The following is a 27,816-nucleotide window of genomic DNA, read 5'->3' as shown; positions in this document are numbered from 1 at the left end:
GTATTATAATAAGATTATAAAACTTTTCAACGTTATATTTGATAGAGATTGTAACAAACTGACCTATACAAATATTGGTGTAACCAGTGTTCAATAACATTTTTGTTATATGTTCTTGTTTATTTGTAAAAATTTCTTTTAATGTTGAGATTCCATGATTGTAACATCTAGGTAGGTATTTTTGAGTTTTTAGTTTATATAACTGGTTTATCGTGAATAAGGTTAGTTTTTTTTTTTTGCTTTCTTAATAATTGGCATTCTTTTGGGTGGAATGACATGCTCCCATTAGATTCCCGTTTCTGTAATTCATTTAATTCTCTTTGTCAAATTTCTGTATCGTGTGTTCTTTTTATGCAATCATCTGCAATAATCTAACTTGTGTTTCTGAACTTATGCAATTAAGTAGATCTTTTATGTTAATTAAAACAGTAGTGGGCCTCAGCCTTTTCTTTGAGATAGGCCTTGACCCGAGATTAATGTTATTGGTGTTGATTCAAAGTTTTAAAGTTGTGGTCTTTTCCTATTAGGAAATTTTGAATACATTGGTGTAATGGACAATAATGGCCAAACTATTTTATTAGCAAGCTATGGTGGTGAACTTTGTTTAGTTAGCAAGTTATGGTGGTGAACATTATCAAATAAGATGGCATTTATTTGTTATTTATTTATCAATTATTATCTAAGCCTTTTGAAAAGTTACCAATTAGATGTATTAGTTTATGTCATAATTTAACTAAAGCCATGTTGATATGGAGTAAGGACTTTGTGTTTCGTTATGTTGCTACATATTGTGTTTTAGTATTGTACATGTCATGGTGGTGAGTGATACAGGTCTGTAGTTTCCTGGATAAGATGCCTGAAAAGGTATTTTGAACACAAGCTCTTGCTTAATTATTTGAAAAGCTGGAATATCGTCAGATCCAGATGCTTTATTTGGTTTAATGTTGGCTTTGTTTTCCACATCGTTTAAAGTAAGCAATATATCTTTGTCTCCTGGGGCTGAATATATCTTTGTCTCCTGGGGCTGAATATATCTTTGTCTCCTGGGGCTGAATATATCTTTGTCTCCTGGGGCTGAAAATATCTGTCTCCTGGGGCTGAAAATATCTGTGTCTCCTGGGGCTGAATATATCTTTGTCTCCTGGGGCTAAATATATCTTTGTCTCCTGGGGCTGAAAATGCTGATGCAATGTATTTATTTATTTCTTCTTTTCTTCTTCATCGTTCTCATTGTTATGTTGGAGTGTTCATATGACTAGACCAATACATGAGATGAACTGCGCAGTGGTTTCCAAATCAGGGAGAGGTATTTATTTAGAATGTCAGCTTTAGTTTCATTATGTGAGGTTCTCCATTTAATGTTATGACTAAAACGTCAAGGCGGGCGGGTGTCTTCTGACCTCTGTTCACTCAGGCATATTTGAGCGCCATCTTAAACCCTAAAGTTTCTTACAACCTGACCCAGCAGACAATCCCATATCAAACAGAAGTAATAAAACTTCGATATTACGTTTTGAAGCAAGCAACCGAGCCCTACCCCCAGACAGCGTGGTTTCCAACCATGAACAGCCTCAGAGAACCTTTCCCCCCCCCTAGTTTTCCTTTTTCTGATTATTTCTCTTCCATTAGAACCTAACGTTTTATCACCGCAGTCCATCAACACAATTCAGTTCTTCGCATCAATGTTTCGTTCCCCTTAGTCCTTCGTTTCACCACCGCAATCCAATCTACGAGCGAGTGGCTTTGAATCCAAGAAGTATCTTTCCAGCTCTCCTGTGATCTCTCATCTAGAAGGGGGAAAAAAAGACAGTCAATGAAAAGTAATCCTCCATAATGAAACGTGAACGTTAAACTTTCTAATAACCTAGACTCTAAACACTCCCTGACCCAGACAAGTTTCCGTACGTTGGCCTTGCTCCCATAGTGTCCCGTATAATCTTTTGACCGACCTGATTTATTGACATAATTAGTTCAGCCTGGTCTTGAACAACTGGAAGGCCATTCTAGCACGTGCCAACATGTCTGCTAGCTTCTCCTAAGTCTCCATGGAAAATTAATGTCGACTTGACCTTAATGTCCAAGCCCTGTAAAAACAAAATAAGAAAGTTGAATGTGACCACCAAACTCTTGGAGAGCTAGAAAGACGAGAGGGTCTTGCTCTTCTCCAATGTACGAACCCATGCTTGTCAACGTGTGCACTCAATATTTGCACTCGACCATTTCTCTCTCAATCTGGGAAAGGGAGGATGAAGCGAGCAGTTCTGAGCTGTGGCCCTAATTCAAAACTGAAATATTTTTTTATGGAGAAACTTTTTATTTTTTTTTTCAAATCATGATCAAGTTTTTGCTTGGACATTTTTCAACTGTTCATCAAAACTATGTTTTTATTCTCGGCTCTCTACTTTGTGGCTACAGCCTTTTCCATGTGTATCTCTAGTAGCAGTTCATTCGTGTTATATTACAAAGCTTATATTAACTCACTCCGTAAGTCTGTCTAGATTCTTTAACGCGTTTCTTTTCCCACTTCCGATTCTCGGATCAAGTTGAAACTTTGCACAAATGACAAAACATGAGTCAATTTAAAAATTAATTTTGTTTTATATAGACAAAGGAAAATACATCTTGCAGTATTGATAGAAATGACAATATTTGAGCGGTTCTTTCCTTTATATAAACTTTGGTTGAAACGAAAAAGTATTTGTTATATTTTGTTTGTTTTTGTTTTAATGGAACTCTGATGTGAATGCTTGAAAGTTTTGACTACAACATTGACCGGATAAAAAAAAGGGGGCGGAGACTTTGAGGAATCTGTGCGCGACTTGCTTACTCTGCAAGTTTTGATACTTTTATTGCTATGAAAGCGCGTGCTAAATTCTGAACATTTTTCAGCCTGACCTGTTAAAATGGAGGAATATGCCATCAGACGTCAAAAAACTGTGATATTTTTTCATTGATTTTTTGCAACTCGTCTGTGTGTCTGGTAAAAAGTTTGTAGGTACACATTATTTCTCTCACACTCATCTCGGATCAAACTGAAATTTCGCACAATTATTTCTTTTACCTGACAACACAAGAATCAATTTTAATTACTTAATTAACTATTGGTAATTTATTGTTTTGTTTTATCTCGAACAAGGAAAAGAAAGTGTAGCCTACTTGACTGAAGTGGTGGTCTAAGCTGTATACGTCCTCTTTATAGGTCGTCGTCTGAGGCTTAGTGAACACAAACATGAAATAGAAATAATACTTAACTAAATAGAGACAATAGTTAACTAAATAGAGACAATAGTTAACTAAATAGTGACAATAGTTAACTAAATAGAAACAATGGTTAACTAAATAGAAACAATAGTTAACTAAATAGTGACAATAGTTAACTAAATAGAGACAATAGTTAACTAAATAGTGACAATAGTTAACTAAATAGAGACAATAGTTAACTAAATAGAGACAATACTTAACTAAATAGAGACAATAGTTAACTAAATAGAGACAATAGTTAACTAAATAGAGACAATAGTTAACTAAATAGAGACAATAGTTAACTAAATAGAGACAATAGTTAACTAAATAGTGACAATAGTTAACTAAATAGAGACAATAGTTAACTAAATAGAGACAATAGTTAACTAAATAGAGACAATAGTTAACTAAATAGAGACAATAGTTAACTAAATAGAAACAATAGTTAACTAAATAGAAACAATGGTTAACTAAATAGAAACAATGGTTAACTAAATAGAGACAATAGTTAACTAAATAGAAACAATGGTTAACTAAATAGAGACAATGGTTAACTAAATAGAGACAATGGTTAACTAAACAGAGACAATAGTTAACTAAATAGAGACAATAGTTAACTAAATAGAGACAATAGTTAACTAAATAGAGACAATAGTTAACTAAATAGAGACAATAGTTAACTAAATAGAGACAATAGTTAACTAAATAGAAACAATAGTTAACTAAATAGAGACAATAGTTAACTAAATAGTGACAATAGTTAACTAAATAGAGACAATAGTTAACTAAATAGAGACAATAGTTAACTAAATAGAGACAATAGTTAACTAAATAGAAACAATAGTTAACTAAATAGAGACAATAGTTAACTAAATAGAGACAATAGTTAACTAAATAGAGACAATAGTTAACTAAATAGAAACAATGGTTAACTAAATAGAGACAATAGTTAACTAAATAGAAACAATGGTTAACTAAATAGAGACAATGGTTAACTAAATAGTGACAATAGTTAAATAGAAACAATGGTTAACTAAATAGAAACAATAGTTAACTAAATAGAAACAATGGTTAACTAAATAGAGACAATAGTTAACTAAATAGAAACAATAGTTAACTAAATAGAAACAATAGTTAACTAAATAGTGACAATAGTTAACTAAATAGAAACAATAGTTAACTAAATAGAAACAATAGTTAACTAAATAGAAACAATAGTTAACTAAATAGAAACAATGGTTAACTAAATAGAAACAATAGTTAACTAAATAGAGACAATAGTTAACTAAATAGAAACAATAGTTAACTAAATAGAAACAATGGTTAACTAAATAGAAACAATACTTAACTAAATAGAAACAATGGTTAACTAAATAGAGACAATAGTTAACTAAATAGAGACAATAGTTAACTAAATAGAGACAATAGTTAACTAAATAGAAACAATGGTTAACTAAATAGAGACAATAGTTAACTAAATAGAAACAATGGTTAACTAAATAGAGACAATAGTTAACTAAATAGAAACAATGGTTAACTAAATAGAAACAATGGTTAACTAAATAGAGACAATAGTTAACTAAATAGAAACAATGGTTAACTAAATAGAGACAATAGTTAACTAAATAGAAACAATGGTTAACTAAATAGAAACAATAGTTAACTAAATAGAGACAATAGTTAACTATACTATCCATGGGCGTAGCCAGGATTTTTTTTCGGGGGGGGGGTTTGGGGGGAAATATATGTTTGTATGGATGGATGTGTGTGTGTACATAACTAATCTCTATTAAATTCTGACCCTTCATTCTTTTGGAAGACGTTTATTGTGCCCTAGAATAGGTTCTTCCTGGAGTTAGTGTAAAAAATTGTAGACTTCTCGCCTTTGCCAGCAAGGGGTCTGGGGGAGCGCTGAGAGCTCCCCCAGCGCGGGGCGGAGCCCCGCCGCCAAGCACTATGTCTGGTTTTGAAAGCCAACAAAATGCATATTCTGAGGTATCTACAGTGCATTATCCTGCTTTAAAAAAAGTTTTATTTCAAAAACCTAAAATGTGCTATTCTTACTGACTTAGACCCTCCCGCGCCGTTCGGCGCATTTGCTGGCAAGCTGTTTCCACAAAAATCTGTCACTGGCAATGTCTGAAGCCTCTTCCCACCTGCTCTGAGGACCTCCATGAAAGTGTGGCGCCAAGTTGTACTAGGATGTCATCGCAACTCTAATGCATAATTCATTTTGTCGGAGAAAATGCCCCGCAAACCTCATGCGACGCTCTGGCACAATCTTACTAAGGGGTTGACTCCCATTTCGGCATAGGATTTCCTTGATTTAGACCCGATCTCTATAACTGACTCCTAAAATCCGTCTTAGCCATCTTTGTAGAGCCACATTTAGTGCTTTTCAATTTCATTGCACTTTATTAATGGAGCCCAGCCACTGGTAGACATGTGTAACTTCTCTTGACTACGATCTTGGAATTAGGTGACTTTTTTGCTTTAGATGTTATATCGAAAAGGGAAGTTTTATCGTAAAAATCATCTGTTGGGGGGTTTTAAACTAAAATATATCTGGAGTTGTTGTTTTTTTTAATTCAAAACCACATTAAGCTACGGTCATAGAGTTTGGTGACTGTAGTTTGCTTAGAAATAATATTGAAGAGAGAGGCTTTCAATCTTAAAACGCTCTGTAGGGGGATTTTAAACTCAAAACAATCTTGAGGGGTTTTAAACTTTTAAAAAGGCCATCTAGAGGAGAGAGGCTTAAACTCAAACCCCCCCCTCCCCATTGGCTTGGCTACGCTCAAAGAATTTTAGTGTGTAATTTGCTTTTTTTTATATTGAAGAGGTATTTTTTAGCATCAAACCCCTCTGAAGAGAAATTTAAACTCAAAACACTCAATAGGCTTGGCTACGCTCATAGCATTTTGATTGTGAAATTTTTTAATTTTTTTTAAAGATTTATTTTTTAGCTTCAAATTCCACTGGTTTGGGGGGGGGGGGGGGGTAAACTAAAAACCTCTATGGCTATGCTCATAGCATTTTGAGTGCGTAATTTTTTTTTACATTGAAGAGGTATTTTTAGCTTCAAACCCAGCTGAAGAGGGGTTTAAACTCAAAACCACTTTGGCTTCGCTCATACAATTTTGAGTTTGTAATTTGCTTTTTTATATTGAAGAGGGGTTTATCGTAAATTTTGGAGAGGGGTTTAAAAACAAAATCTTCCTTAGATGTGCTCTTGGAAATTTGGGATTGTCGTTTGCATTTTTTTTTGTTTTATAGAAGAGGGGGATTTAAATGCAAAACCCCATGGTAGGGGGTTTTAAACTCAAAAACCCCTGGTAGGGGGGTTTAAACTTTAAACCCCCCCTGGTATGAGTTTTCAAACTCAAAACCCCTGGTAGGGGGGTTTTAAAGTCAAAACTCCTAGTAGGGGGTTTTAAACTTATAACCCCCTGTTAGGGTTTTTAAAACTCAAAACCCCTGGTAGGTTTTTAAACTCAAAACCCCCTGGTATGGGGTTTCAAACTCAAAACCCCTTGGTAGGGGGTTTCAAACTCAAAACCCCCTGGTAGGGGTTTTAAACTCAAAGCCCCTTGGCTGTGCTAAAGCAAGTGATGGTTTAGTATTGAAATTTCACCTAAAATTAACAAAATTAAAGCAAATGATTAGTCACTAAACTCCGACCCCCCCCCTCCGGATTTCATTTCGGAGGGGGGGGGGGTTTGAACCCCACCCCCCGCTGGCTACGCCCATGATACTATCTTCCATCTATCTTCCAAGTATTTTCTTGTATTTTGCTTGTTTTTACTTCTGTAATTTGCTCATTGTCGAACATAAGTATTTGAACCGTTGAATTAAACCCAGATCACATTTAAACTTAACCATGTTCCTGTTGAACTCAACTATGTTTATCTCTAACTCAACTATATTTTTGTTTAGAAACGGGCGAATAGTCTTAAAACAAAAAAAAAGTCAATTATTTCTCAGAGAATGAAAATTGACTTGGGGGGTCGCAAGCCACCTGTTGAAATAAACACAGCATTAGATTCTTTTGTGATACAGCAGGAACATTTTTGTCGTTTCTGGAAACTTCTCGCTAGTACCACCTCAAGGAAACAATTCTTTGATATGAATCGCGTTAAAATACCAGTTATTTTTTTGTGTTCGTCCTTGAGTGCTTTTACTTTGTCGACTTTATTATTTTTTAACACATTTTCTTCTTACTCAAACATAAGACGAAAGTTAACCTTGACCTCATTAACCTCAAAGTAGTTTATCAGTGCTATTGTTGTTAATTATGCATGCTATTTGTTGTAAACATGCTGAGAGTGTACAATGATTAGATAGAGTGAAACGTGCCTGCAAGTGTAAGTCTACGTCAGAGCTTGTAGTCTAAGTGCCTGTGAACAATCACTTTATTTGATTCAACTCAATCAGAGAACATCACTTTATTTGATTCAAATCAATCAGAGAAAATCACTTTTTTTTTATTCAAATCAATCAGAGAACATCACCTTTTTATTCAAATCAATCAGAGCACATCACCTTTTTATTCAAATCAATCAGAGAACATCACTTTTTTTATTCAAATCAAGCAGAGAACATCACCTTTTTATTCAAATCAATCAGAGAACATCACCTTTTTATTCAAATCAATCAGAGAACATCACTTTTTTTATTCAAATCAATCAGAGAACATCACCTTTTTATTCAAATCAATCAGAGAACATCACTTTTTTTATTCAAATCAAGCAGAGAGCATCACCTTTTTATTCAAATCAATCAGAGAACATCACTTGATTTGATTCAAATCATGGAATGTGTTGCTGAGAATCTATTTTCTATAGAATTGTTCCTTCAGTTCCTCCAAATTTACTGGATGTTATCAAATGAAGTAAATTATGGGTTGTACCTTTCGACCTTATAAACAGAAGATTGTTGAAAGATTCAAATACTCGTGCTACTAAACAAACAAGATTCATGCATGTTGGAAACTTGGGGAGGATCAGGACGAGCGGGTTCCCGTGGCTGCACAGTCAGGTACATTTCTGTACAGATAGACAAGTACATTTCTGTACAGATAGACAAGTACATTTGTTTGCCAATTTTAATGGCCATTAATGTTTGGTGCAGAATAAATAAATAAAAAAAAAATAGTTGCAAATTCCAATCTAATGATTAAAAAAACAAATATCTTGAGAATGCCAAGAGTTGTGGACAAGTTCTACGTCTCTGTATCAATGTTAGGGGAAGAAACCCAAGCCTGATCTGTGTGAGGGGAGATTAGTGGGTGCATTTCTTTGTGCTCACGACGTTTAAATTTAGTTTTTTTTTCCCGCACGAACCGTAAACAATGTTCATAGGAACTATACTAATAAAATGGTTGAAATGTCACTTGATCAACAGAAACGAATCTATTTGTCACTTCTGCCGGTGTTACACGCGTTCACAAAATGTGTTAGTAAACTTCGGTGCTAAAGAGAACCTCTTGGATAACGATAGAATGATCTAGCTACCTGACAGTCATTTATTGAGTTCAGTCTTGTCTATCTGGAAATTTGCATCTAAATATTTCTTCTCAAAACATTTTCTTCTAGAAAAAAAAACTACTATTAATACATTTTCAGCTCATTAACATTGTAGTCTTGGACCGTAGTCTTGATCTAATTCCAAAAGGAAAAGCTGACATTGTGGCTATTTCATTTGTTCTGGTAATTCTATAACAATCGCTTTAGAAGTTTAGAAAGCATATTTTGAGGTATTTTTGGTGGCGTACAAGGGATTGTTTTCTTAAGTAGATAGATTATGTCATACCTCTAGCAACTTCGAAATGTGTAACCTCACGCTTGTGTTGTTCGTGTTAGTAAAAGCCATAAGGGGGGGGGGGTGCTAAACTGCTCTATAAACCATTTCTTTTACAATAAATTCTCTTCCCAACATGTTAACTTTATTTTTAAAAATAAAAAAAAAAAAACTTCAAAGAATCCATTTTTTTTTATTATTTGCATCCTAGAAATATGAGAACATTCCGCTATCTTTCATTTACAACTCCGTGAGGCTTTGAAATGTGATACGTTTGAAAAAAGAACAACAAATAGCGAGCTGGGTGATAAATGTAATTATCTTTCGCTTTCGAATACAAAACGTGAATAGTTCACAAATGTTTGTAATGGGAGCACTCCATGTAAAGATGATGAATACTGTTACGAATCTCACTATCCAGGCTCTCTGCAAACTGCACCATACACCACCAACTTAAAGAACTTGACAAGTCAGGGCTCCAAAATAACGTAAAGGTTTAATGTCCATAAATAACAGCCAATACTGTACAATTGGCAGCATGTAGAACAGTACAAATAGCTCTGCGATAACAAATATCTCTCCGATAACACCGTTCCGCCGTATCAAGTCTTTTGCACTGGCCTCTCCGTCTCGTTCCGGGCTTGCACTGGGTTCAACAGTTCAGGACTGACTTCACACACTAGGCTCGTTGTGTCGGACTCGATCACAGACCAAGATCAAGACGCCGTTCGTCTCAACTGTACTTGATAGTACTCCGCACTGAACCGTCGTTATGCTCCGTACAGAACCACACCGCTGAACTGTGCTGTAGTCGACCGTGTTCTGAACTCCTGTCGTGAACCCGCTTTCTCAACCCTCTTGACTGCGACACCTCCGCTCTTATATAGGGTCCCTACTGGCCTTCTAGAACCGGACAGAACGCCGCTCGACGTTTCTAGGTGGTCAGATGACTACAACTCTCGTGACGCTCCTGAGCTCTTGTTCACGACGGCGATCCTTCCCGAACTGTCCTGTTGACACTCGACTCGGCTGACAGTCATAACTCGTCACGGTTGACCGCTCGTCTAGCGCTGGCCTGGGGAGATTTGCGTCGGCTGACTACACACACACCACTACCCCTCTCTGTGCCACCACCAAGTTTATAACAATACGTAAGATAGATAAACCCAGATAAACCTAGTTGGTAGTCACAAGACTACAAGTAGTAGGTAGAATACAAAGGTCTTCTAGTGACTTTCATGTACAACCTAAACAAACAAACAGAAATTTGGTGGGTAGTATAGTATAGTAAAAGGTATAGTGTAGTACTTTGGAAGTTTTTGTGTTAAAGATGTTTCTTTAACCTCCCCTTCCAGCCCCCCTGCTGAACCACATACTTGACTGATTCGCCTATCTCTTATCAAAACAGTGTTTCCAAGTTATTTGGGTGAAAAACAACTTTAAAACTGGAAATTTCGAATTACTTTTTTGAAACGCAAATCATAACAATATTTCACAAACTGATTGAAATTGTAATCGATTAAGAATTTTATCGCATTTTTTAAAAACTTTTTTTTAAATAGGCAAGCAAAAACAAAACAAAAAAAAAAAAAAGCTTATCTAAGAAAAAGAGGCGCAGCATCACTGCCATATATTTCAATACTGCATGAATAAGCTCCCTATTTTATATAAAACAAAATTAAATAATTACCACTTATTGATTAGAAAATTAGTTAATACTTTTTTGATTCGTTTATTGTCATTGACTATGAATAAAAATGCAAAATTTTAACTTGATAACTTGATCCAAGAATAAGAAATGGGATAAATAAGGTGTAAAAAAATTGTACCAGATAGACGGCAGACGGTTGATGTAAGCTTTGTGACAAATGTCTTAACGACTATTCCAGATGTAGAGCAAGCTATGTCTCCATACAAATTGCTGTACATCTTCTAGAACAGTTTCTCAAACTCTGGGGTGGGGACGCAACTTGTTGACCAAAACAATGGGGAGATTGAGGTTCGAAATCGATTTTTTTTTCAAGGACAAAAAAATCTGTTGTATTTTCATTATAGTTAAATTTCATATATGAATATTAATCAATTAAAAACTAAATTCTAACCAACATTTAAAGAACTAAATGATTTTCATCTTCTAAGTAGATGGCCAACAAGAGGTGATTAAAAACTTTCTCTTGAAGACATTTCAATGTCTTGGCTGATGCGGTTTTAGAATCGTTTTTTTTTTTTTTTTACTCTAGAACGGTCGACTTTCCTCTGAGCGACCTGACGTCTTTTGTGTGTCTCAACTTTGAGGTCCGTAGCACCTTCATTTAACTTAATAGGAAAAATTGTGATAGACGTCAAGAAAATGAAGATGCCTTAAACGCTTGAGCCCTGTCCCCCTTTAAAGTAGCTTTCCAGTCCCCTTAGTTAAGTTGGGCGCGAAAGTTTTTTTTTGTTTTTTTTTTGTTTATGTTCATTTAGTGAATAGTGGCGTAGCTAGGAATTTGCCATCATTTGGGGCCCGGGGGGGGGGGGGGGCTTAACCTCTTTAGGGATCCCTGCATTCTGACTTCGACATCATGACATGAGATAATGACGTAATATTTAATATTTAACGTAAAAAAATCGAACACTCAATCAGAGTGGGGGCCCGGGGGGATTTTCGAATCCCCCATCCCCCACCATAGCTACGCCACTGGGAGGGCGCCACTAGTAAAAGTTTGTGCTACATTAACTAGAAAACTCGAAGTTGGGAAGAGCTCAAAATGAACTATACATTTTATCCAATACATTTTATACAGAGATGTTATTTTAGCCGTCTGTTCATCCGTCTGTCAAGTTTAGATTTAAAAAGAAAACAAAGCTATGGTGAATACCATTTCTATTCTAAAAATAGATGCAACGGCTCTTTTTTATTTCATAAATACATAAACATATTTGACAAAGCTTATATCAACTCACTCTGTCTGGTAAAAAGTTTGTACACGTTATTTCTTCCACACCTAATCTCGGATCAAGCTGAAATTTTGCAGGATTATTTCTTTTACCTTCCAACACAAGATTCAATTAAAAAAAAAAATTAATTAACTATTGATAATTAATTATTTTGTTTGGTATCTTGAACAAGGAAAAGAAATAGTTCTTGACAGATGTGGTGATATACGTTGAATTAATCTCTTTTAGGACCCTGAGTGAACATTTATTTTTTTATGCATTAAAAAGACGATAATATAAACCTTCGCCAAGATACCCACTTCTTCCCTCCCCCTTTCACATCTAGTCCAGACAAGTGATAAGATCACTGCGCATTGAGAAAGCTAAAAGCTAAACAAAAACAATGGATTTGTTACCGCTAGGTCAATATATGCGAAAATGACATGACTGATCCAAACTCATGGAGACAATTACATTTTATATAAGCTTTTTAAAAATATTTTTAATGTTTTTTTATTTGTCAAGATAATGACGTTACATCTTTTTTTTCCTCTAGTGTATTATCTACTAACAGTTAAAGGAACATATTTCATGTAGATCAATATATGGTTAGGGTATATCTTATTTCATGTAGATCAATATATGGTTAGGGTATATCTTATTTCATGTAGATCAATATATGGTTAGGGTATGTCTTATTTCATGTAGATCAATATATGGTTAGGGTATGTCTTATTTCATGTAGATCAATATATGGTTAGGGTATGTCTTATTTCATGTAGATCAATATATGGTTAGGGTATGTCTTATTTCATGTAGATCAATATATGGTTAGGGTATGTCTTATTTCATGTAGATCAATATATGGTTAGGGTATGTCTTATTTCATGTAGATCAATATATGGTTAGGGTATGTCTTATTTCATGTAGATCAATATATGGTTAGGGTATGTCTTATTTCATGTAGATCAATATATGGTTAGGGTATGTCTTATTTCATGTAGATCAATATATGGCTAGGGTATGTCTTATTTCATGTAGATCAATATATGGTTAGGGTATGTCTTATTTCATGTAGATCAATATATGGTTAGGGTATGTCTTATTTCATGTAGATCAATATATGGTTAGGGTATATCTTATTTCATGTAGATCAATATATGGTTAGGGTATGTCTTATTTCATGTAGATCAATATATGGTTAGGGTATGTCTTATTTCATGTAGATCAATATATGGTTAGGGTATGTCTTATTTCATGTAGATCAATATATGGTTAGGGTATGTCTTCTCTCAAAACATCATCGCTCTAACTCTGGGTCTGCTCTACGGCGCCCTTACAGACCATAAGATCAACTCCTAAATCTTTAACTGTAATCTAACAAATAGAGAAGTCTTGATCTTACCTTTTGTAGCCAGATGTTTGTTTCCAATGGAAATAGATCACAAATAATAGCCTACACACTGTCTACGGGCATTAGCAAATCACCACTAGGTCTAGTTGTTGCATGTCACACCATTTGATCTCGATAGTTTCCAAATAGAATCGAACACATCTATACTAGGCCTATTGCCGTTTATAGTTCCTTCGATTTCTTCCAGTTGAAATTAAACTATTTTGCTTACCTTGATAGTGAGGCACTGTGTTGATATGTGCTTTTGGCACTGCGCTTGTGTCCAGCTCTACATTATAGGCCACATACATCAGTCCAATTATAGGATACTTCGCCTCAAAACTTGTCTTAGAAAATAAAGGGAAAAAAAAAGGGTTACAACCTGTTGACGTCATCAGCCACCTGTTTCCTATAAACATTACTAACAAGCTCAAGAACAAGGGAAACTTATTTTTTTTAGGCGCGCATTTTCATATTGTGTTGTATTTTTTACCTCCCTTTTTTCTGCGCGTGCTTCCGCTTCTAGTTGCTAGCACTCACGCGCTCTCTCTGTCGTGGTGACGCACAAAGCTTGGAGCTCATGGATCTGGGATCACATTGGACACAGGGTACTGAATTCAATGTGGCACGGTGATCCTAGCCTTCATGTTGTCTACAGCATTTTTTAAAAATATGCTACGCTATTTTTTTTTCTTTGCTCTTGTAAATGTCTTGGCTATGTCTGGGGCTCACTGGACGGGATGGGCTGGAAGTTTCCCGCACGTGGCAGACACTGCTCGATTTTTGCACGTGCTATATTTAGATCTGGTTGTAAGGGCAAAAATGTAATCAAACACTTAAAAATTCTGATAAAGTTTATAAACTTGATGTAAGGAAGAAGATTTAGGAAGGTGAGCTGAAACGCTAGTCTCACGTAGACCTTCATCTTGACAAAAAATTACATCACGTCCTCAGGTGGTTGCATCATATGATAGAAGCTCGTAAAATGTTCGCAATCTGTCTACTAAGAGGCCAGGCTATCTCAGACCAGATACAATTTGTTCATGTCTCTCAACTTGTAATTTGACTTTGATTCCAAAAGAATTAGCGAGTAGTTTGTATGTACATCTTGTTCTTCTTACGTTTTGAGTCCAGGCTGTTCCAGTTCGTGAATAAACATGTGGTTTCTTGATATGGGAGAGTTCTGTAACATGAGCACATAAACATGAGTTTTTATTTTATAAACACAAGTAGATTTCTGATCTACACAATTGTAATAAACTAGTACAACAGTATTGCACTGAATAACTTTATAGGATGCCACAACGTCATCCAAGTAGTCAAGGGGACAAACACAAACTTACAAGAATAGATGGCACAGTTTCGTATTGATTTTTAAAAAAAAAACGTCCATTAGGCCTATATGTTTTTGCATCTAGAGCTAGTAACTTGAAAATGTTTAAGCTGGTATTTTTATATTGAAATGAATTAATATAGTTTGAATACGATAGTTCACTGTATTGAGTTATTAAACTGGTTTAAAATATAAGAGAAAGTCAAATAGGTCTACAGTGTTATAACAGTTCAAAATATTTCTGCATCACTTAATTACTATAACCAGCTTAAATACCATTACAATATTCTAAAATATAGCCATACATAGATGTTTTACTGTTTCTAAACAATAAGTAGGCCTATTAATGCAGCCAAGAATATGGTATATCTATTCATTTTACTTCTGTTTTGTATATACACCCCTCTTGCTATGCATACATCCATTATGCTAGAATTGACTTGGTTATAACAAAATATGTTTTTCTTTAGTGTTCTGTAACATGTGGACAAGGCATGAGAGTAAGAAACTTGACATGTCAAGACAGTAAAAACACAGTTATTGACCAGATATATTGTAAAGATAAGAAACCCAGAAACACAAAACCATGCTTTAGGAGAGCATGTCCAACCTGGCATGTTGGCAAGTGGAGTCAGGTAATGATTAAAACTTAAAAACTTTAAACTGTAGGCCTACTTTAGATGACACTAATTTTAAACCCCCAGTTCACTCCCTTCAAGTCATGCCCCCAAAAAAATAAAAGCTGTGTATTTTGAACCTGAACCAAATCGTAAGATCAATTTCAGTTGCGTAAAACGTATTTTTGAGCAAAAATGTTATAGAGGCAACCCTGCAAAGTCTAGAAGTTTTAAAGAATATGAAAAGTCCCCTGTGTCTAAAATAACCCAGTGTTTGCAGATTTATGTTAAAATAAATATTGAAACAAGTGAGCGTTAGATAATATCCTGAAAGACTAATATAATTCCTTTTGATTTTTATCAGCTCAAAATGTGAGGTTCAAGCCAATCAAGAAAAGATTTTTTTTTGTTTTTTTCTGAGTAGTGATTTAGTGAGGTTTTTGTGTTTTTATCTGCTTCAGTGTTCTGCAAGTTGTGGAGCAGGAGAGAAAACAAGAAGAGTTCATTGTATGGACAAGAGGAAAAAGTTTGTAGATGACAAATACTGTGAATATCAACCCAAACCAATGATGCAGACACCATGTGAGCAAGAAGACTGTAATTCATACACCTGGCAAGTGGAACCTTGGTCAGAGGTCAGTGAATTTTAACAATTATTCAGACTCATAGAAATATAATATGTTACTTCAGCATCAGCATCTACTGTGTGTGCATCTTTAATTATAAATTATACTTTCAAGACTGTATTGTCAAATTTGATTTTGTTATTGATTTCTCAGTGTTCAACAACCTGCGGCTTTGGCAGTAAGAAGCGCTCTTTGTATTGCCAAGATCCCAAAGGTACCAGAGTTTCAACACATCTATGTGATGATGCCACAAAGCCAAAAGATAAAAGAAGATGTAGTGAATTTCCATGTCCATATATGTGGATTGATGGACCTTGGTCTGAGGTGCATTGTTTTTTTTTTCCTTTATTAGCCAAAAATAATTCAATATATTTAACCTATTATAGTTAAGTAGAAATGCAACTTTTATATCTGTTTTTAGTTTTCCTAAACCAATTTTTCCTACATAGAGGAGTTATAAGGATATTATGAAAGCAGGTAAAATGTACATATGTTCTTACACATTTGACAGTTAAAATATATATATAAAAATTAAATTCTAAGAAAAAACTAATATAAAATAGATTTTTAAGGTGATTCGTTTCAGAATGCCATTGAATCATTTGTTGCAGAATTTATGTGGAATCCAAATTTAAACCTTAAGAATAACGAAAAGGTGTCAATGTTTTCTTTGTCAAACTGTATACAATTAGATTATATTTACAGCTGTCACTAAACCACTGTTGATAATGATATTTTCTACTCTGTAGCTTGTTAACTTTTTGGGTTAAATATCTGGATAAAGAATATTCCGTTGATTTCTTCCCAAACAATACCACAGAATGTTTTAACCAAAAACAATTTTTTTAAAATTTGTTTTCTATCACTTAGTGCTCCAAAACTTGTGGAATGGGAACCCAAACCAGACAGGTTTCATGTCAAGCTGTTACCAAGGAATACTGGATATTGCCTGGGGAAGCTCACTACAAATGTCGTGCCAGTGAGAAACCAATCTCTCATAGATATTGCAGCACAGGAAACTGTGCAGCAGATGCTCATTGGGAATATGGGCCTTGGGGAGAGGTAAGCTAACACAAAGTCATGGTCAACGTACTTGCTAAAATGAAAAACAAAATAACTTGTTATGCTAATTTTTGTCATGCTTCTATATTATTTTAGTGCTCTGCAAAATGTGGCAAGGGCATTCAGACACGACCAATTTATTGTGTTGACATGAATGGAGAAAAGGTCAACAACTCAGAGTGTATCTCATACTTCAAACCAGGGACTAATAGACCATGTTATGGTGGACATTGTAAGTCAATGTGTGTGTTTGTTAAATAATAATTGAATAGACCATATTATGATGGATATTGTAAGTCAACCTTTGTATTTGTTAAACAATAAGTGAATACTGGAACATATAAATCAACTAAACTATCTAAATTTAATGCACAAATAAAGTATAATAAGATACATGTATCTAAAAACTTGATTTTGAAATGGTTTAATATTAGTTTAAGACAATATTTGACTTATATTGTTAATGTAAGTTTGAATTGGTTACTTGAAGGTTATGCTACATCTTGTAAAGAGCTCAAGAACATGACTACAATACGTGTGGATGGAGATTATCACCTGAAAGTAGGAAACCAACTTGTCAAGGCAAGGAATTATTTAAATCTCTATACAAACTCAGTTTGATCTTTTTGTCACAAACTCAGTTTGATCTTTTTGTCACAAACTCAGTTTGATCTTTTTGTCACATGTTTGCCTTTGGTTCTCTTGTTTAAGACAAGACAAACTGACTAAAAAGAGTGATCACAAGTGAGATGTGCATTTGTAACTTATTGAGAATTATTTCATGTTCCTTTGAGATAGTTTCTCTCTCTCCTTACTTGTTTTCATTGAGTGTGAATATTTCTTTAGTATTTTTAATTGAGTAACCTGCATAGTTGAACAGTTTAAAAGTGAGTTTTCTCTAACACACAGATTTATTGCCATGAAATGAGAAAAAAACATCCCAAGGAATACATTTCATTAATACAAGGAGCAGAAGAAAACTATGCTGAAATGTTTGAGAAGAAGTAAGATTTTAGATCAGTCTACAATTTGCCAGGCTCATCACTTTAATAAATAATAAACATTTAGAGTCTAGAAAATGGTGAACTAACTCTGACAAACCAAGTAGTTATTTATCTCCCCTTTTGTAATAGTGACTCTTTCCTTTAAAGTGATAATAAGTGTGCATATATTATTTATCTTCTAGTAATCTCCTTAGTTGTGTCCCTTGTTGAAACATTAATTTTCCAGGGTCCAGAAATATAGTACTACAATTACATTGCTGATTACATTAATTAATTCATGGATTAATTTATGAAAGTCCAGAAATATAGTGATAACAATGCTCATTTCATTGGGTTGATTGTGCTTATAAAAGTAATCATTACTGGAATATATTGGGCACTATTTACTTAGATGTTACCAAATGGCTTAAAAAATTATTTTTTTTCTATATTTGTATGCTACTATTGATTTCAGGATAATCTTAAATTATGTAACTAAATTAGAATTTAGATATATTTCATTGAAGTTTAATTAAATATAAAATAATGCTTTCATTTTTCGGTACAGGCTAAAAGTGCCTACCTTTTGTCCCTATGATGGCATGCGTCCTGATGAATATTGCCTAGAGTGTCGTAAGAAAACTTTTGAACATGCTGGAAATTCAAGCTTCTTTAAGATCAGAATAAATTTAGAAACTCTGACTGTGATAAGTAAGTGGTAAAAGCTAGAGTCTAACCTCATACTATGCAATGTGTGGGACTAATTGAATTAGTTTACAATGTAATATATAGCTAACTCAGTAATGATGTTTTTGAAGAAGACTTGTTTTGAAGAGTTATAGTTTTGATAATATGAGTGTTATCTGTATCTACTTTTAATTTTTTTTTTTTATCAAACGTCTATTTACTTCCCACTGACAGCTACCGATACAACATTTGGTAAAACACATTTTGGTAACTCTGTGCCTTATGCGACAGGTGGTGATTGTTACAGCTCTAGCAATTGTCCACAGGTACATGTCATTAGCTTATTCTCTTGGTAGTGAACTTTCAAAAAAACATTTTTTCATTTTGTAAGTTTGAGCAGAAAAAGAAAAGTAATAAAACTGTACCTTTCTTTTGTCTAGGGTCGCTTCAGCATAAATCTTGTTGATACTGGTTTCACAGTTTCTACCAATACCACATGGACTCTTCAAGGTAACAGAGCTTCACAACGAATATGGAGGCTAAGGGTAAGTTCTTTGAAAAAAAATCTATTAGGGTTAGTTTAATCTATTAGTGAAAATTATTGACTTCTTTGTTTGAAATAACATTTTCTGAAATTGTTTAAAACATTTTCAGAATTATTTTGTTCATTTTATTTTTCATTTAATTTAACTATTTGATGATTTAAGTAGTTTTGATTGATTTAGTAAAGAAGCTTGAATACTTTTCAATGAACAGGATGGACAGATTATACGAGGTGTATGCGGTGGTTACTGTGGAGTTTGTTCTCCAGATCCCAAGAATGGCCTCAAGTTGGATCTTTTGAGATGAAAGCATTTCTAAAACATTTTTAAAAAAACTATTTTCATTTCAGGTATTGTTAAGCATCAAAAAGAAAAAAAAATATTTCAATGTAAAATAAAAGAATAGTTTTGACATTCTCTAGGAAGTTTTGCTTTAATAGTCAGACCTGATTATGCTGAATGTCACATCTATATATATATAGAGAGAGAGCATTCAATATTGACATGTTCCTATCAAAGACAGAAAAGCTTGGACAGAGTTTTCAAACATTTTTGACCTAATGAGGTCTGGCTATAATTTTAGTAATATCTATTATGTATGCTTGAACCATGAATCCTAAATGTATTTTCTTTTGTAATATTTTTGTTAGTCATATGGTTGTTCTTATTAATTTTATATATGGTATTGGAAGCACAAGAAATATTGTTTGTTTATGATTTGTATATAGCAATTTTGTCTTTTCTTGGCCTGATTAAAAAAAAAAATTATTTTAAAAATATAATTTAAAAAAAAGGGAATTTTTTAATTAAAGAAAAAAAAAAGTTTTCTTATGTCTGAACAGCTTGTTTTAACAGATCTAGGGTTAAGGTACAATGATTGAGCAAAAAAAAATGACTTGCAGATTGTTACCTAACAAATGTGTTCAATGTTTAGAACTAATTTTTATAGAATAATCTTTAGAAATTGTCATACAGCTTTTTCTTCTCTTGGCTTGTCCAACTTGATTAACCCAATGATTATGTTGTCAGATGCTTAGTATATTCATTGCAGCATATTTGTTTTTCTCAACTTTCATTTATTGATTCCCTTTTTTTTTATACAGACTCATAAAAGTGATGGTAATGAATATAATATAATAGTTATTATGTAGTAAAATTTCTAAAACTGAAGCTTTTTAATTTCATCAAGTCACGTAGCTAACTTGAAGAGATTTCCTCACTGACCACAAACTTACTCTGTTAACTAAGTGTTGAATATAGGAAATGTTATCGCAATAAACAAAACTACCAAATTTACCGTTAAAGTAAAGTGTGTGACAAATAGCCTTGCATCTTACAGAACCAAACCAACACAAGGGCATCACTAGATAATGAGGTCATCACTCTGCTGAAGAAGTATTAAGATCCATAAGGTGTATTAATTCATCATGACACAGACGACATCTTTAAAATGCACAAAAAAAGGTCAAGGACTTTTTGTTTTCTAATTTTCAAAAAATGAATTTTTTTCTTAATAACTTTAACAGTGTTCAAACTAATTAATAAATTGAGACATAAGATAATTGATTACTAAAATTTAAAGAATAAACATAGTTTTTCTTAGAATATTTTTTTTTTATATTGTGCAATAAAAATTGTTTCCTTAAATGTATATATAAAAACAAACAAATTGAATTCTACATTGTATTTATTATATAGCATTTTAAATTTGAAGAAATGAAATCAAAACCTTTCAATTAATCGAATGAATCAAATTTGAGGGAAAAAAGTTAGATTTAAATACAAATTTAAATAATGTAATTATAAGGGGAGAAATTTGGATACTTAAAATGCTTGATTTACAAACTAATCTTCTATTGGTTTTATTCAACTTGAACTAATTTGCTATTATTTAAATGATTATGATAATAAGACTAAGCATCAGCCTTAAAGATAGAGAGTCAAAGATAATATACATTAGAGTCATTCCAAGAGACAATACAAATGTTTTCTATTTATTTTATTCAGCTATTTATAATATGTTACAAAGAATTCTATATTTTGATGACTGAATGTATTAAAACCTTAATAATTGTATATGTTGACAAATTATGCTGTTTTTATTTTGAATATATTTATATACTGTGTATCTGTATATATTTCTCTATACATAGCTTTTAATAGACATTTGTATTTTTATTGCATTGTTATAATTCCATTATTGCACATTATATTTCTCATTTTGAATCATAATATGTAAATGTTATTTTTCTCTATTGCTTAATTTCTATGTAGGCCTGTTAGTTTGTACATAGGTTATATAGTTTATATATAATTGTACAATATATTTATCTATTATATAAAAGTGTATATAATATGTAGAATCTGTTTTGACTAAGTGACATAATTTCTACACTTGTACAAATCTATTAAAGGCAAAAAAGGCAAATTACAATTTTTGTCAGTATTAATTTCTTTTAGCTAAGAGAAACATTATAGGGAGTATTAGTTGTTGTTTATTAATTCACACTATAATAAATAGAATAATTCACTAAGCTCATCCATGCTAGGGCTTTCATGTATTAATATATGCTCAGCCAGCACTGCCTCAGTATTCAGTTTATAACTGATCATAGTAAGTTATTATAACTTTATGTTCCTCATGACTTGTCACATTTTCATCTCTAGTAGCTCTTGTGTTACATTTTCATGTTCAATTATATGGCTTTATTTTTTGGTTGCATTTTAGATAAAATGGATGTTGTATTTAAAAAAAAATATTTCTAGTCATATTTGTTTATTTAGATTGAAATAGTCAAATGATTGAATACAGATAAAATTTGAAAAAAAAAACTTTACATAAAACTAAAATAAATCTTTTTTTTTCTTTCACCCAAATAATTATTTATGCTTGATATCATTTTAAGTCTCTTTCCTATATATATTCTAAAAATTATTTTTTAATAAGAGTTGTCAGTGGTTATGAAAAGGACAAGTTTTTCTCTTCATTAGATGACATTAGATTTTAAAATGTCCTGTGTTATTGTTTAGTTTCACATACAAACCAAACCTAATGTGTTAAGAAATACATTATTTTTAACTGACTTTCTTATTTTATTTTGTACTTTATTTTATTATAAGTTATTTTGCCATAATATAAAAAGTCTGATTTCATTTTTGTATCTAGCAAATCAATTGTTTTTTAAATTATAGAGAATAATGTTCAATCATACTAGTAGATGCTAATTAGCATTTTCATTTTCTGTAGTTTACAACAGACATTTAAAAAATTATAGTTCCAATCGTATTTAGTGGATATAAAACTATTAAGTGACTTTTAATTGTCCATGTTAATCAAATATACATCTTTTATTTATTTAAAAGTATTTCTAATATTATAGGCCTATTTTATTTTAAAATATCACAATTATTTATTTACTTGTATTAGTGTATGTTTTTTATTTTTAAAGAGTGTTACAAAGAAAAGAAAGTCTTAGTAATCCAACTATATATTTTAAAAAATTTTAAAGTATCATATAAGCTGATTGGATATAAGCATTCAATTGGAACATCATCTCAAAGTACATAAACCTTATCTGCTTCCAGAGATTTAAAAGGATATAGAGTCCAAAAAGTAAAGAAAAGTCCAATATTTCAAATGGATACATAGCTCCAGCTTACTTTCTTTTTTGTCTTCACCTGACTTCAGTGGGTCTCAATTGTTTGTGGTGCAGTCTTCTACCTTTGATGAGATAAATGTTCAGATAATATTGAACAAGTGCTCCTTATAATTCTTCCCTAGAGCCATTAGAGCATGGACTAAGAAGAGTTTAAGTCTCTAAGTAACATGCAAGACTGTATTGATATGGATGTATATGTTTAGAAAGTATATATAATTATCCTCTTTTAAGAAGGAATAAGATAAGATGTGAAGCAATTTGCCCTTTGGTTGATTTTAATTAATTCCAGATGAAACTTCATCATCATTTTGACTAAAATTAGAAGCTTCTTAGTTCAGTATTTCTTTGCTTCTTCTCAATGGTAGTAAGTTTCTTGATGGTCTTATCTAGTTATGGTATACACCATTAATAAGACATAGTCTTTGAGATGTATTTCAGTTGGATGAGAGTCACTAAGTACAAAATGGTAATCATTTTTACATATCAAACTATTTTGTTCACTTTCCTTTCTTTGATTTTTCTTTGAACATTGTTAGCTAATTATATGTTTTATCTACCTTGTACTGTTGCTATTTGTTCATCATGATTCCACTGTGCAACCATTGTTACATTTTTTACATTAATGTTCAAAAGATGACAATGATATTTGCTCTATATTTATATTTCAAATATTTTATACTATTTTATGTTTAGCCTTTTTTTTATACAATACATTTTTTATTGTTTGTTATTCATTGCATGTTAATGTTTGCATGAAGTTAACAACTTTATTCATGATTTCTCCCACTTAAATTGTACACATTTTTAGAATTAGAATTTTTAACCTGTGTACATTGCACCTTTGTCTGCTGATGAGGCTACATTGATAGAAAAGTTTTAGGGCTTAAATTAAAGCAAGCAGATGGGGTGGAAAGAAAACTTCATTCACAACATTCTCATGTAACTACAGCGAGCCTTACCCTTTCATACATGATAGTCCAAAAAGTATTTTAATTCCGTGACTTAATATCATTAGTCCCTTAGTCTGCTGGGTCTCATTGGGAAAAAAAACTTATGTTCTTAATTGTTTAACAGATTGACTTTATATGTCCCCTATCTTGTTGTCACATTGAAATGTTGATGCACACTAGCAGGAATGTTATTATAAATTTTTCTGTTTAAATAGTCACTAGTGGGGAGTTTAGAAGGGTAAATCAAGAAGTTGGACTTGACCAGCAAGGTTTTCCACCTGGGTGGGTGTGAGTCTAAGTGTATAAACAGCTTTTCTTTTTAATCTATATTTTAATATAAATGTCAACATGTAAATCTGTATTATTGTCCATTAATGCATGCAGACAAATTAGCATAATTGTTGTGGATATTTTGTGGTATATAAATATGTACATATGTTTTTTTTATTATTCTATTAGCAATTGTTCTAATTATATTTTGTCATAGCCCAAATCTAAGCAAGCACTAAATGAATTGGTCAGTTTTTTGTTTTCTAGAGGCATTTAACTGTTTGTATTGTGAGATCTATGTTTGGTAGATTTGCAGACATATTTGTCATTAATAAAAGATGGAGAGAGCGCGAGAGAAAAATTATACTGCTCAAATGTGATTGCTTATCTTGCCTTGATCACAGATGACACATTTAATTCAAATAAATCAAAGTAATGTGCTAATATTACTGCCTTAGTAAATTATTATTCATATGTAGTGTAAATGTAGTCTGAAGATTTTTAAATTATTTTTTTTTTAATTTAATTTTGTAATTCATTAGGAAAGGTTTGTGTATTTTTTTAGGAACTTATCCTCATCTATGTGTATACACTAGTTTACAAAGACTTTGCCTGGTGGTTAACTCATATATTAACTCATCATTATTGTAAGTGAAGGTATTTGCTTTAAAATGTTAGTATAAACTGAAAACATCAAATGTGGGAAGTGATTAGGGGCCAACAAGTTCAACTAGAAGAATAGCAAGAATAACAAATAAAAAAATTTTTTTGATATGTATAAATTAAAGAATCCAGACAGTTTTAAAATCGCTTCCAGGTCTTGCATATTTAAATACCTAGTGCACTGGCAAATTCTAACAATTTTTTTTTGTCAGAAGAATTGGCCTTTTATTTGGGATAGAAAAAGAGGCGGGAGAGATATTGCATTATCCCTCTAGAGCGCTTTAAGTTAAAACCCCCCTCTTCAATTTAAAACTAAAGCAAACTAGTAACCAAATTATATGAGCGTAGCTATAATAAGGTGTTTTGAGTGTAAAAACTCCCCTCCAGATGGTTTTGACGCGAAAACTCCCCTTTTCGATAAAAAAAAAAATCTAAACCAAACTACAGTCACCAAACTGCATAATATGACACTGGCGGTTCAAAAGGGGGGCCACCCCCACACTCGGCCAAAAAGTTTTAGTATACGATTTGTACAATTTGTATACGAATTTATTAGTTATGTTAATAATATATATAAATCAATTATATTTCAACCTATTTTTAGATTATTTGCCCCCCCCCCCTCTGGTATATATATATATATATATATGTGTTGGTCGATTTGGTGGGATGGGAGGTGTCGAAGGGATCAATCCTGCCCCCCCCCACCATAAACTTTTGAGTAGTGGGGCGGTCCAATTTATTTGTAGAAATCACAGCTTGTTAACAGAATCAATTAAATATTTATATAATTAAACTTGTTATTGATATTTTAACCGATCTTTATATTATGTTGTTTCCCTGTTAGCCGACTGGGTGGGGTGGGGGCGAATACATCTATTGCTCTTCCCACCTAAACCCTTTGAGTGGGGGGGCGGTCCTACTTTTATTTATAAATCATAGTTTGTGAACTAAATTAGTTGAATTACTATATAATTTTTATATTATATCGCTACACTTCTGGTGAATTAGCCGGTGAGGTGGGGGGGGGGCGATTGCTTCTACTGCCCTCCCCACTCTAGCCCTCTGAGTGGGAGGGGGGTCCTATTTTTTTGGAGAAATCATAGTTTGTGTACAAAATTAGTTGAATATCTATATAATATTGATATGTGAACCCATTTGTATGTTATGTTGCATACAGACTCGGTGATCTCAAATTTTATCATTAGTAAATATAAAATGAAAAAGGGTTGTAGGCTACCAGGTTGGAGGGGCGATACATGCAATCACTTTCCGCCCATCGGACAAACCAATACTTTTCTCTTTTTGTACTTTAGTTAAGAAATTACAAAATTTAAAAAGAATAGGTCACTAATATAATTTATATATGCTATCAATTAAATGCTTATATCGAGTCGTCACTCCCCCTATTCTTTGATATCATTTGCAGAAATTATAAAAAGGAGCGAGGATCAACGTTTTCGCTCTACCCCCCTCTCCCCTTTCCACGAAAACATGACGTTTTAAAACAGAATAGTCAAATAAGGCAACAGAGTTTATGTAATAGCACACCAATTTATCTTAGTTATTTTAAGAAAATTTAGAATTCATGCGGACTTTTTCATTATAAGAGTAACAACTGAGATAAGTTCTGATTCCAAATATTATTTTCCTAGTCAGCTTTTTCCAACCTTTACTCATTACTATTAACTATCGTATAAAAAATTTTGAGACTATAACTCACAATATATACTTGAATCCTAAATATGCACCAAAAAAAATTGCCCACTCCATTTGTTCTCCCACTTCTAAATTTATTTTTTTATTTAGAGTTTTGAATTAAAGTTCTGTAACAAAACAAAAGTTACAAACATGCCTATTAAACAAACTGTATCACTTACAAATTGGCATTTTTTTTAATATTATTTTTCGAAAAAAATAATTTCGGCGGCGATTCTCAGTCTTAATCTAAATCTGTGTGGTATCTTATCATTTCAAGGAACAAATCGGATGTATTTGCAATGTAGCAAGGGTCTGTAAATTTATATTAGAATATTTTTCAAGTAAAACATTTTCAAATGGTCCTTTTTGAATAGGATGATTAACGAGCTGTAGATGTCAGCAGAATGCGTGTCTGCAGTGAAGAATGCAAGAAAACGCTTTTGGCGTCGGGGCGAAGGAGCTTATAGCGCTCCCCCACAGACCCCAGAGCTATCAAGAGAAAGGCCTCAATATGGCTGGGTTTTTTTTTTTTTTTGTGTTTCTTTTTTTGTGTTTCTTTTTTTTTTTTCGCCAAAGGTTGAGAAACACTGCTTTTAAAAACAAAATCCAATATATATATAGCCTATATATATATATGCTGTACGCGCGATTATGTTTATGTTTAGGGTTTACTGGGCGATAGGGTTAGTTCGGAAAAAAATCGCCGCCCCCACTCCATAGTTCTGGATCCGCTATTGCTGCATGAGCGTAGCCAAGAGAGGTCTTGAGATTAACGCCACACATATACCTTCCTACTAATGGAAAAGCAAAGAAACAATTACTAAATTTCATGACAGTAGCCAAAAGGGGATTTTGTAGTTAAAACTCCACCTCCAATAAAAAAAACAACTAGTAAAACTATAGTTACCAATTTCTCCCAGTCTCCATTAATAAAGGGCAGTGAATAGCAGATTTGGTTTTTTAACTAAATTGTTTAAAAGAAGGGTAGCAGGATAATGCTTTGTAGATAACTCCAAATATGCATTTTTTTTAATACTGGAAATAATACTTGGCGCGGGGGGGGGGGCGCTGCTCACACAGATCCCCTAGATGGCTAGGGCGGTTGTCTTTTCACTAACTTCAGGAAAAACTTATTCTAGGGTGCAAAAAACGTTCTAAAGAATGAAAGGTCGAAATGATTAATTACACACACAGACACTCACACATATACATACATATACATTTATACATATATATGGGGAGGGGGAAGAAAAATCCCCCCTCCCCCCCCCCCCCGAAAAAATGCAACTATGTGCGTAAGATACAGCATATCTTATAAAATACAGATGCTACTTCAAAAAAGATGATGAATACTTCCTACTAAGCATAC

At 32.9% G+C, this 27,816-nt stretch overlaps 1 protein-coding gene and 1 long non-coding RNA gene across 3 annotated transcripts in view; one reads left to right on the top strand and one right to left on the bottom strand.

Annotated features, from left to right (window-relative positions):
- The window catches only part of LOC106071041 (A disintegrin and metalloproteinase with thrombospondin motifs 9-like), a 145,779-nt gene extending 121,252 nt beyond the window's left edge, over positions 1-24,527 (top strand). Inside the window, exons 31-41 of the mRNA XM_056027552.1 lie at positions 15,158-15,322; positions 15,766-15,939; positions 16,084-16,254; positions 16,801-16,992; positions 17,089-17,224; positions 17,483-17,574; positions 17,902-17,996; positions 18,544-18,686; positions 18,897-18,988; positions 19,103-19,207; positions 19,419-24,527. Of these exons, the coding sequence (XP_055883527.1) occupies positions 15,158-15,322; positions 15,766-15,939; positions 16,084-16,254; positions 16,801-16,992; positions 17,089-17,224; positions 17,483-17,574; positions 17,902-17,996; positions 18,544-18,686; positions 18,897-18,988; positions 19,103-19,207; positions 19,419-19,511 (1,458 nt within the window). The 3' untranslated portion in view covers positions 19,512-24,527. The remainder of the gene's footprint in view (positions 1-15,157; positions 15,323-15,765; positions 15,940-16,083; positions 16,255-16,800; positions 16,993-17,088; positions 17,225-17,482; positions 17,575-17,901; positions 17,997-18,543; positions 18,687-18,896; positions 18,989-19,102; positions 19,208-19,418) is intronic.
- On the bottom strand, positions 915-13,929 carry LOC129925818 (uncharacterized). 2 transcript variants are annotated; one of them, XR_008777505.1, is made up of 5 exons: positions 13,848-13,929; positions 13,587-13,701; positions 3,157-3,213; positions 1,888-2,084; positions 915-1,787 (listed from the first exon to the last, which is right to left on the bottom strand). It is a non-coding gene; the product is annotated as an uncharacterized LOC129925818 (long non-coding RNA). The 2 variants fall into 2 exon arrangements; XR_008777504.1 differs by lacking the exon at positions 13,848-13,929 and having other exon boundaries at positions 13,587-13,841.
- Positions 24,528-27,816: the final 3,289 nt, after the last annotated feature.

Source organism: Biomphalaria glabrata, chromosome 4 (genome assembly GCF_947242115.1).
Source record: "Biomphalaria glabrata chromosome 4, xgBioGlab47.1, whole genome shotgun sequence".
Taxonomy (NCBI): domain Eukaryota; kingdom Metazoa; phylum Mollusca; class Gastropoda; family Planorbidae; genus Biomphalaria; species Biomphalaria glabrata.
The sequence above is the reverse complement of the archived record's forward strand: the minus strand, read 5'-3'. Positions and strand labels throughout refer to the sequence as shown.